This window comes from Pongo pygmaeus, chromosome 10, assembly GCF_028885625.2.
Source record: "Pongo pygmaeus isolate AG05252 chromosome 10, NHGRI_mPonPyg2-v2.0_pri, whole genome shotgun sequence".
Lineage (NCBI taxonomy): Eukaryota > Metazoa > Chordata > Mammalia > Primates > Hominidae > Pongo > Pongo pygmaeus.
The window spans coordinates 50280715-50291421 of record NC_072383.2 but is presented as its reverse complement, the minus strand read 5'-3'; the positions used below and the strand labels follow the sequence as shown (position 1 = coordinate 50291421).

The 10707-nt window shown below is 48.0% G+C and overlaps 1 protein-coding gene across 1 annotated transcript; it reads left to right on the top strand.

Annotated features, from left to right (window-relative positions):
* The first annotated feature begins 2728 nt into the window (after positions 1–2728).
* KRT2 (keratin 2) lies at positions 2729–10453 on the top strand. Its single transcript, XM_054445099.2, has 9 exons — positions 2729–3420; positions 4423–4637; positions 5002–5062; positions 5874–5969; positions 6649–6813; positions 7131–7256; positions 8031–8251; positions 9422–9456; positions 9557–10453. Exons 1-9 carry the CDS (start codon positions 2800–2802, stop codon positions 9991–9993), a joined length of 1977 nt encoding a protein of 658 aa, XP_054301074.1. The 5' UTR covers positions 2729–2799; the 3' UTR covers positions 9994–10453.
* Positions 10454–10707: the final 254 nt, after the last annotated feature.

The window sequence follows — 10707 nt, the reverse complement described above, 5'->3', positions numbered from 1 at the left end:
TATTCCTCAAGTGATTCTCTGTGCTGAGGGGATAAAGGTTTGGGTTAAAGATAAATATGACCTTGCCTCTACCCTACAGAAGTCCTGGGACATGGTTCATTGTCATACAGGGAGGACTGTGATGATGAGGCTGTAAGGGAGGTAGATACGCTGCCACTAAAGGAGAACAGAAGAGAGGGAAATGAATTCTTATCTGGAGACTCTGGTGTTAGCATCCACACCTGGTTGAAAATTTATTTCCTGTTGGCTAGACAGTTAACCACTTCTCTGCTTAATGCTGGGGGCTCATTTTTTCTGCCCCACTGGCCAATAGACGAGCTTTTGAAAACCTATGAGGAGAAGCATTTAGGATCTCGGACTTGCTGGCAGTTTGTTGAAAGAAAAAGTGGAGAGCAGGAAGAAGGATTTTGTTCTATAGGATTCCTGTTCTCTTCTCAGAGATAGTGAAGCTTAACACTCTTTGCAGCAATAGGTCAATGTCCTTGTGGGACAGTGGGGATTCAGGATAAATGTTCTTATTTTATAGATGAAGAAATTGAGGATACGAGTTTGGGTAGAGGCAAAATCACAACCAGACAGGGATTCTTAACTTCCATTTCGCTCTCTTAAAGAATGCAAAGCATATTCTAGGAAAGCACATTGAGATTATGTAAAAGTTGAAAATTTTAAAATATAGAAATGAAATGTTAAATAATATTCAAATTGCATTAATTCTACTCTCCACATTTCAAAAGAATAGGAGGACTCTTTCAACTTGACTTTCAAAAATTGGTGAATGGGTCTAGAAGGAGAAGATGTTCAGTGGAGAGAGTGGGGAGGGAGACCAGCGTGTGAGGGCAGAATTAAAATGCAGTAAAACATGCAGATTGAGTGCCTAGCACAAATCTGGCTCAATTTCCTTCATAGAGGCATTAAGACCCCCCTGAAGCTGCCACAGTGTGAGCACAGTCATGGTGGAGTAAGGGACAACTAGGGCATTGCTCAGGTATCTGTAAATAATGACACATTTTGCTTTGGATTGAGACTCTCTCCAAAGCTGTTAGCTTCATGACTTGTTTGCATGATAATTATACAAACCAGATTGGAAAAAAAAATTGAGGAAACATGTAGATTTGTTTCCTTCAGCATTCTTTTACTGCAAATCAAATACCTTGAATAGTAGTTAAGACATAGGATTGGAAACTTGGCAGGGAAGATGCAGGAGGGTGAAAAGCATTTATTGAGTTTCTGCTATGAACTAGGAACTGTGTTTAGCACATGTGTGTATTGTTCTGTTTTCACAATAGCCATATTCTTATTATTCTTGTTCACTTTTTATAGATGAGGAAACTGAGGCTTGAAGAGGATTATGAATTATCTGAGGTCATTTAACTAAGATACAAGAAAATTGGGATTTGACCTCAAAGCTTATGTTTTTTACATTGTTTTGTGATAACTTGGTACTAGGATGTGAACCACCTGGATCTGTAATTTATGATGCCTGTGGAGAGTGCATGTTCATAGTAGCCAGAAGACAGTAACATGGCAAGGGGGAAAGGAAAAGGAATTATCTTTGTCTCACCCCAAACAATAATGATACTGACATTTTATTGTGCACCGTGGTTTTCAAAACACTTCATACGAATTTCCCATTTTATAGCTAGGACCGCAGAGCCTCAGGGTTTCATTCAAGGCCTCACAGCCAATAAATAGCAAAACTGGGACTCAAACCCAGAACTTCTGGCTAAATTCAGTTTTATTACTCCAAGCACCTCTCCCACATAGTTGGCCACATGGACAGAGGAAGTGGTTGAGTTTAAGTGTGAGTGCTCTGTGCAGGCTGGATGGTCTTCTTATACTCATGCATCTGTGGATGTCATTGAAGAGCCTGACTTCCTAATCACTTCCCAGGATCACCAGGCAATACGTGATTACTGACTGACTGAATCAATATACACTTGGATCTTGGTTTGCAAACTTTCACTTGGTGTCCCGCATCACACAGGTCCAGAAACAGCGAAACTTTTCTCATACTCCTCATCCTCTGGGTGTTCAGGTAGACAAGGGACAGTTGATGGTTATAAAAACCATCATGGCTATAAAAAATCTCTATTCAGTGCCTAGTTATTGTGTATTTTTGGTGTGGCATGGGCAGAAAAAAGACAAGATATTTTGAAAATCGACAACTCTTTTGCAGTATCCCAGGCCAATTAGTTTCTGTAAGAGGAGGTCGATTTCCAATTAGCATTTAAGGTCATTTAAGACCTTTGCAGTCTCCCCTGCACTAGTTGGAACTCTTTCTGGGAAAGAGGGAAACTACAAGGAGAACTACAAGGCTGGCATTGAGGGGCTCTTGCAGTCTCTAAACCCATTATCCCTTTCATTGTTGAACTGGGGTGGTGAGCCTGCACAAGCATGGATGGTAGCCGACCTCCCTTGGGCAGGTCCAGAACAGGGAGCAGCATTCTGCAGAAGGTCCTTTTCCAGATTGAGAAACCCAAATCCTGATCTCCTCTTTTGATGATTTTACAAAAATCAAATTGCATGACAGATGCCCAGATAAACAGAAGTTTGCAATCAAAGCAAGTTCTGGGATGGAGCTGATTAGTAGATTTTTAATGGCTATTAGTTGGATAATCACGCACCAGGAATAGCTCCCAGGCAGACCAAACCCACGTATAAGTGGGTCCACACCCATGTACACAACACCTAGTTGGCAGGTATATAAGGGGACCCTGAAAGCCTCCCAGCAGCAGAGTTGAGTCTCCAGCCTTGACTCTTCTCAAGAGCCTGTGACTTTTCTCCCTGGACAAAGGCATCATGAGTTGTCAGATCTCTTGCAAATCTCGAGGAAGAGGAGGAGGTGGAGGAGGATTCCGGGGCTTCAGCAGCGGCTCAGCTGTGGTGTCTGGTGGAAGCCGGAGATCAACTTCCAGCTTCTCCTGCTTGAGCCGCCATGGTGGTGGCGGCGGGGGCTTCGGTGGAGGCGGCTTTGGCAGTCGGAGTCTTGTTGGCCTTGGAGGGACCAAGAGCATCTCCATTAGTGTGGCTGGAGGAGGTGGTGGCTTTGGCACCGCTGGTGGATTTGGTGGCAGAGGAGGTGGTTTTGGAGGCGGCAGCGGCTTTGGAGGTGGCAGCAGCTTTGGAGGCGGCAGCGGCTTTGGAGGTGGCAGTGGCTTCGGAGGTGGTGGTTTCGGTGGAGGCGGCTTTGGTGGAGGCCGCTTTGGAGGTTTTGGGGGCCCTGGTGGTATTGGAGGTTTTGGGGGTCCTGGGGGCTTCGGGCCTGGAGGATACCCTGGTGGCATCCATGAAGTCTCTGTCAACCAGAGCCTCCTGCAGCCTCTCAACGTGAAAGTTGACCCAGAGATCCAGAATGTGAAGGCCCAAGAGCGTGAGCAGATCAAAACTCTCAACAACAAATTTGCCTCCTTTATTGACAAGGTGAGTCTGGAGAAGACGGCTCCCACTGATGCTCAGGCCACCTCACTTCCAGAGCCAACTAAAAGGAAAACGGCACAGATTTGTATTTCTTAGGAGCCAGTGGTGTACCGCAGTAGCCTGGGTCATTTGCAGTTTCCAGATGGGGAAGACGTCAGCTTTGTGGGTTACATTTCCCGTAACAGCCTGCACTTAGGAAGAATTTGTCCCTTTGACCTTATTGTTAAAGTCCATATAAATAATATTTATGGAAAATTCTGAAAACCATAAAAAATGGATATAGGCAAGTATTGAACTGATCCTTGGGACAGGCCATGGAGCAGCAGGTTTTGGAAGCCATCGTCTTCTGAGATGGTGTTTCCTTCCTTAGCAGTGATTATTAAATTCTGGGAAGCTGAACCTGAAATATCTGCTTGGGAATGCAGGAAATTCCTGCCTTCAAGAGAAGCGTTCTCAGTTTTGTGATCCATAAAGTCTTTATTGGTGCCACTTTGGAGTGTTACTGGCTTTTCTCCTGTTTCAAGGCAGACAAACCTGTCTTGGTTTATCTGCCTTGAAATAGGCAGGGATTTACAAGGCTCTTAAAAATCAGGCTGAGGAGCCCTGCCCTCCAGGACTCTCATACTCAACACCCTTGCGAGCAGTGCCAGCAGATGCCTGCTTTCGGTTTTCCCCAGAATTTATGGGATCTTGGCTGGAAATTCAACCAGGATTGGGGGAGGGAAATGGTCTAGAGTATTGGGAGCAGCTGCAAACAAACCAGTGAGCAGTGAAGCAGCAAAGAGTCTCCTCTGCGTGGAGAGAGCCGGATGTAGCATTAGGAGTCTGTGGGACTTTCCAGGGGCGAAAGCAGGGAGCTCAGAAGCTCTGCCAGTCATGACTCGGCAGCCAGCCTCAGACACTTCTCGAGGTCCTGAAGCAGCACCTGAGCTGCCCCTGGCCAGCGTGGCTTGCTGGTGTGAAGGATGATCCAGAACTCATGTGCTCTCCTTCTGGTCATGGCAGGTGCGGTTCTTGGAGCAGCAGAACCAGGTGTTACAGACCAAATGGGAGCTGCTACAACAAATGAATGTTGGCACCCGCCCCATCAACCTGGAGCCCATCTTCCAGGGGTATATCGACAACCTCAAGAGATATCTGGATGGGCTCACTGCAGAAAGAACATCACAGAATTCAGAGCTGAACAACATGCAGGATCTTGTGGAGGATTATAAGAAGAAGTAGGTGGCAGAGTAAAACGCTGAGCGGAGATAAACATTGCACTGAGCCATTTGATCATTCCCCGGAAAGCCATTCATCTCCCAGTTGCATTTGTGGTGGTAATGGGGAGAGGCATATGTATCTTTGTTGATTATTTGTGAGGAAGACAGTGAGACTTTAGAGATCATTTTTGTCTTTTGTATGTTTGAGAGTTAGTTTATAAAAATATATCTTCAGTTTGGAAATCTTAGTTTCAATTTAGACATTTAAAAAGTGTGTAATATTCCCAGGGAATGGGGCATTTGGGGTGAATCCAGTATAAAAAGGAAAAGAAAAAAATAAAGGGGAACTAGTCTAACTGCTGTATCATCTGGGTCCCAATAGGTATGAAGATGAAATCAATAAGCGCACAGCTGCTGAGAATGATTTTGTGACACTTAAAAAGGTGAGCGAGAGAATGTCTTGGCTGGGGGTGGGGATAGGAGTGCTTCACAGCCCCATTGTGTCTAAGCAGACAGTTTGGAAATGAACTGTGAGTGCAAAAGCAGCAGCCAGAGAAAGGAGTGAGACCCATGGCCCATTCTCTTGCAAACAAAAGTGTCTCTGTAGGTCGAGCTTCTGGATACAGTTTTCAAAGCTGTTCTGCATTTTTGGTGGAGCGCTTCCCAGTAGTAACCCACCTAAAGCCTCTATTGAATCATGATAAATGCAAACACAAAAATCTCTTTATATTCTCCTTCTAAAGAGCTGAAGAAGGAATGAGACTTCCCTTAGAACGCCTGCTTAAAGTTGCTGTTGGTTGTGCTGACAAAGGTTTGAGGTTGTAGGCCAAAAGCATGGGTTCTTCTCCTGGGTCCTGCAGGGCCTTTGGTGTATATTCTGGGGAAATTTCAGAGAGGTGAGATGGACAGACAGGATGAGAGAGCTGAGGACTGTGGAAACCCACAAAGAACATCATATCCCATTGTAGAAACACACTGTGTCTCAAGCAGGAGAGAGGGGCTGGTTGGCAAAGCTTGGTCACCTTGAGGCTCTGATGGTCCTGAGGGCTGTGAGCCATGGACGTGGGCATGAAGTCCCTGGCAGAGGTGTATGGTAAACTGCACGACAAAAGAAGTCTCATGGGGACAGGGCTCAGGTTGGGGAGCCTGGGATGTTAGAGAGGAGCCAGCAGGGACTGAATAGAGGGGAGTGGCAGAGAGAGGAAGAGGCCTGTACAGGGAACCATACACCAGAGGCCCCAACCTTTCTTGCAGGACGTGGACAATGCCTACATGATAAAGGTGGAGCTGCAGTCCAAGGTGGACCTGCTGAACCAGGATCTTGAGTTCCTGAAAGTTCTCTATGATGCGGTAAGGAGGCTGCTCTGGGACAGACCCTTACTTCCCACCCTTTTCACCAAATGAAAGTCCTTTCTGCTTGGTGAAAAAGTGGCAGAAGTGGGGTTTATGGACCAGCTGACTTCAACCTGCCATCATTCCAGGCCACTGGGGGGGGGGGGGCTTTCATAGCATAGGTCTTGTGGGTGAGGAATTTTCTCCTCCGATGTTACGGGAATAAGGTTCAGGAAACACCAGGACAGCTTCCCCTCCCTCCATTCCCCAAATGTCCAGTTCCCCTGGGGAAGAGACAAGCCCTGTGCCCATTCCTGTGCCTACCGTACTTCAGAGGTCAAAATGCATTTGTCTCCTATACCCCTCCCCAACTCAAGGGTGCACGGATGATTTCTGAAACAGGAAGTACCTTTGAAGGTATTTGCCATGGACCAGCTTCTGTCTGGGGGCACTTATCATAACTGGCTTAAGTGCTGAATGTTGTTAACTAGGAGGCTCAGAAATACAGGTGCCTCTCCCTACAATTCTCAGGACAACCTTGGGAGAGGCCCAGGAATAGACGGTTACATGATTTTCATCCCATCTAGTGTATGCTTAGTCTGAGGGTCTGCGTTTCCCTTATGCTGGGAGACAGAGGCCTCCTGTCTGCTTGTAGCTGTGGCAGGATGTCATGACCAGACCTTCCTGTGTGTTGTAGGAGATATCCCAGATTCATCAGAGTGTCACTGACACCAACGTCATCCTCTCCATGGACAACAGCCGCAACCTGGACCTGGATAGCATCATCGCCGAGGTCAAGGCCCAGTATGAGGAGATCGCCCAGAGGAGCAAGGAAGAAGCGGAGGCCCTGTACCACAGCAAGGCAAGTAGAGGGAATGTAGGAAGAGCCACAGCTCCCTGCCACGAGCTGGGTTGCACCCCCAGCTGGAAAGTGTACAGTAAGGTTATTGGTTTTTTGTTTAATGGAAGTTGGGCACCATTCCCAAGAAAGAATGTTGAGAATGGCACCAAGTCCTTTTGGGCATGTGAGACAGTCCCTACCTCTCATGAATGCAGCCATGACATTTAGCTGGGTTGACCCTCCCTGGACCAGTAACCAGCTCTCCTTCACTCCAGTCACTCTGGAATGTGAGCCAGGCTGGAACTTCCTTGCAAACTGTCCTCTTCTCCCCATATCAGTATGAGGAGCTCCAGGTGACTGTCGGGAGACATGGAGACAGCCTGAAAGAGATCAAGATAGAGATCAGCGAGCTGAACCGCGTGATCCAGAGGCTGCAGGGGGAGATCGCACATGTGAAGAAGCAGGTGAGGCCCAGCCCTGTCCAGCGAGGGGCGGGAGGTTGTCTCTGGGTGTGTGTGAAAGTGTGGTTGTGTGTGAGTGTGCATGTGAGAGATGAGAGACACTGAGATATTGCACTCTAGCATGTATCGATCCCAAATTCCCCAGCTTAACATAATTTAAGGCTTATTATAACAATTCTTAGAGTGCTCTAAGAGACATTCGAAAGTAAGGATTAGCGAAGGGAAAGAATTGTGCTCACTTGTTTATATGAGGAAAAGGGAATCATAACAAATAGAGCAAACGTTAGTTTGACTGATTTGTCACGGATTACAGATGGAGCTTCCCATTTGTGCTCAGCACAGGCCCTGAGCACCAGCCGACTGTCTTCATAGAGGGGCAGTGAGTGTTGATGGCAGCTGGCCTGGTGCTGGACGTTAGCTTTGGAATAGAAAAGGTAGAGGCAGAGAGTGGATTCCATCAGCAGGAGAAGCTTTGCCAAGCAGACCATTTCAAATGTTTTCATTTCCATCTGTAAAATGGGATCATGATTCTGGCCCTGTGGTGTGAGGATCAAAGGGCATTATGGGGAAAGCCAAAGGGTGTCATCAAAGGTGACATGGGAAGAAGATGCGCCAGAGACAGCGGCAAGTCTTAGCACAGTTGTTTGCGACTTGCATAAACTCCAGAGGGGACCTAACACTCCTGGGGCCAGTGGTTCTGGCTTCCTGCACTTCGAACACCTCTGCTGTCTGTCCCCCTCCGTCAAGCAGAATCCACTCTCTGTCCTTCTCTCATAGTGTAAGAATGTGCAAGATGCCATCGCAGATGCTGAGCAGCGTGGGGAGCATGCCCTCAAGGATGCCAAGAACAAGCTGAATGACCTGGAGGAGGCCCTGCAGCAGGCCAAGGAGGACTTGGCACGGCTGCTGCGTGACTACCAGGAGCTGATGAACGTGAAGCTGGCCCTGGATGTGGAGATCGCCACCTACCGCAAGCTGCTGGAGGGCGAGGAGTGCAGGTGAGGGCACTGGGAAGGGAGAAGGGGACCCTGGCCCATCCTCTCCTTTCTCCCAGAGCCAGGGCTGGAGGCAGAGACAGGAAAAGCAGAGAATGGGGCAGGGCTTCCTGACGACTGAGAACTGACATTCTCTGTGTTCCCCAAGCAGAAATTCAGGACACAAAGCATGATTGGAGAGTTATACATTTATCAATATGAAATGATGCATAAGGCACATTAAATTAAACTAAGCAGTAAGTTAAACATCCTGGTCTTTTCTGAAAGTGAAAACAAAATCATGGGAAAACAGGTTAGTCCTAGACAGTCTGAAACTTTGGTCTCTAGGTCCATAGGGTGAGTGGCTTCTGTGCCCTCCACCGGGTGACCTAGAATGGGGGAGATGATGTCTTGGAATGTGCTGACTGGTGGGGACGTGCTGAGCGGAGCAGGTGCCAGCCCCAGTTCTTTGCAGGTTTCTAGAGTGACAAACGGAACCATTCGCTAACCTTCAAAGAGGCACTCTTTGCTTCCTCTGTAGTCTGAGACCTTTGCCCGTATTATCAGCATCTTGGGTGACTTAATCTGGCTGAAGCAATTGGAAGGGGAAAAGCTACCCCAGGCCATCAGCAAGTCAGCATGACAAAGAGGGAGTGGCTTTCTTCAGGAGGTTGCTCTGTCCCTGTCTAGAGGCGATGCCTCCTATGCCCAGCTTGTAAGAGGAAGTGGGCAAGTTTTCAGTTGAAGCTGAAGAGGGTGGGAAGAAGAGAGGAATGGGGAGGCTCTACAGAGTCACAGTTCTTTCTGAACTGAATGTTCACAGGCAGCCTCATTGTAAAATTTCTGATGTGGCATGGATTCTGAATAACAGACTCTCCAAGATGGATTTAAATACACACATGGGTTGCAAAGTCGGAACTGAATTTGCTTTTCAGTGACCTTGGATCAACCATGCAACTGTTCATTTTGTATCAGAGCAAAAATTGAGAGGGATTGACATGCAAGGTTGTGCATAAATGGAAGGGTGTCTGTCGTCATTGTGTGACCTGGCAGCATAGAAGAAAGTGGGGTGCGTAAGCCCTGGTGGCTGCTTAGAGAGGCTAAACTGCACATTTGCGGGTGGAAGTGGTAAAACAACATGCATGCAGAACCTAAGTGTTCCACCACAACTTGTTTTTTCTCTCTCCCTGACAGGATGTCTGGAGACCTCAGCAGCAATGTGACTGTGTGTAAGTAGTGGGGTGTGGTCCTGGTCCATGGGGTGTTGTGTCAGGTGGAGGCAGGGAGAGGCAGTCATAATCTCTGTGGTAACACCACCTCTCTCTGCAGCTGTGACAAGCAGCACCATTTCATCAAATGTGGCATCCAAGGCTGGCTTTGGAGGTTCTGGAGGTAGAGGGTCCAGTTCAGGAGGAGGATACAGCTCTGGAAGCAGCAGTTATGGCTCTGGAGGCCGACGGTCTGGCTCCAGAGGCGGTGGTGGAGGAGGAGGTTCTATCTCTGGAGGAGGAGATTCTATCTCTGGAGGAGGATATGGCTCTGGCGGTGGTTCTGGAGGAAGATACGGATCTGGTGGTGGCTCTAGGGGAGGGTCCAGCTCTGGAGGAGGATATGGCTCTGGAGGTGGAAAACACAGCTCTGGAGGTGGCTCTAGAGGAGGCTCCAGCTCTGGAGGAGGATATGGCTCTGGAGGGGGGGGTTCTAGCTCTGTAAAGGGTAGCTCAGGTGAAGCTTTTGGTTCCAGCGTGACCTTCTCTTTTAGATAAAGATGAGCCCCCACCACCACCAACTCTCCCACCCCAGACTCTCCCACTCCAGAATGTAGAAGCCTGTCTCTGTACCTCTAACTGATAGCAAGTTAAATTTTGCCATTTATCTCTGATGGCATTTTGAGGGAAAAGAATGTCCACATACAGTTTTTGAAAGATCTTCTCTCCAAACCAGTTAGTTAGAGCCAGTGACGCCTCTGTGTTCTGGGGCGGAATCTGTGCTGTCTAGGTTTGTGCTTCTAGCCATGCCCATTCCCGCCCCCACCATGCCTCTTTGCATTGCCCATTTTCCAGATGGGTATTCTGTTGAGGACCCAGGCCCACCCAGGGATTTCATCTCTAAGCCTGGCAGTGCCGGGGGGAAATGTGTTTCTGTGTATATAGCTCCTCTTGTCCACTCTGCTTTCGGAAGTGCTGTGGTCTGGGGGTCTTCATAATAAACTTCATTTGCAATTCATATCATGTGCTGTCTGCGTGATGTCAAACCTTGGTGGAAGTGGGCAGCCACGGACAAGGGAGGTTTGGGCATTAAGGAGGGGCTCCTGGGTGAGAAGCGTGCCTCCCTGAGGGAAGCCCAGGCGCCAGCCTCTGGATGGATGGGAGCCTGGGGATGGGTGTGTGGTTCTCAGAAAGTATTTACCAGACTTGGGGGCCATGGCATTGCCGGGAGGTGGACAGGTGGATTTGTGGAAGAGTCTCTTTTCTAGAAAA

Bases quoted from the DNA above. Each gene is read 5' to 3' on its own strand.
- KRT2 (XM_054445099.2), top strand. From the start codon at position 2,800: ATGAGTTGTCAGATCTCTTGCAAATCTCGAGGAAGAGGAGGAGGTGGA. The intron at 5,063-5,873 runs GTGAGCGAGAGA...CCTTTCTTGCAG, and splicing joins ATTTTGTGACACTTAAAAAG to GACGTGGACAATGCCTACAT. The intron at 6,814-7,130 runs GCAAGTAGAGGG...TCCCCATATCAG, and splicing joins AGGCCCTGTACCACAGCAAG to TATGAGGAGCTCCAGGTGAC.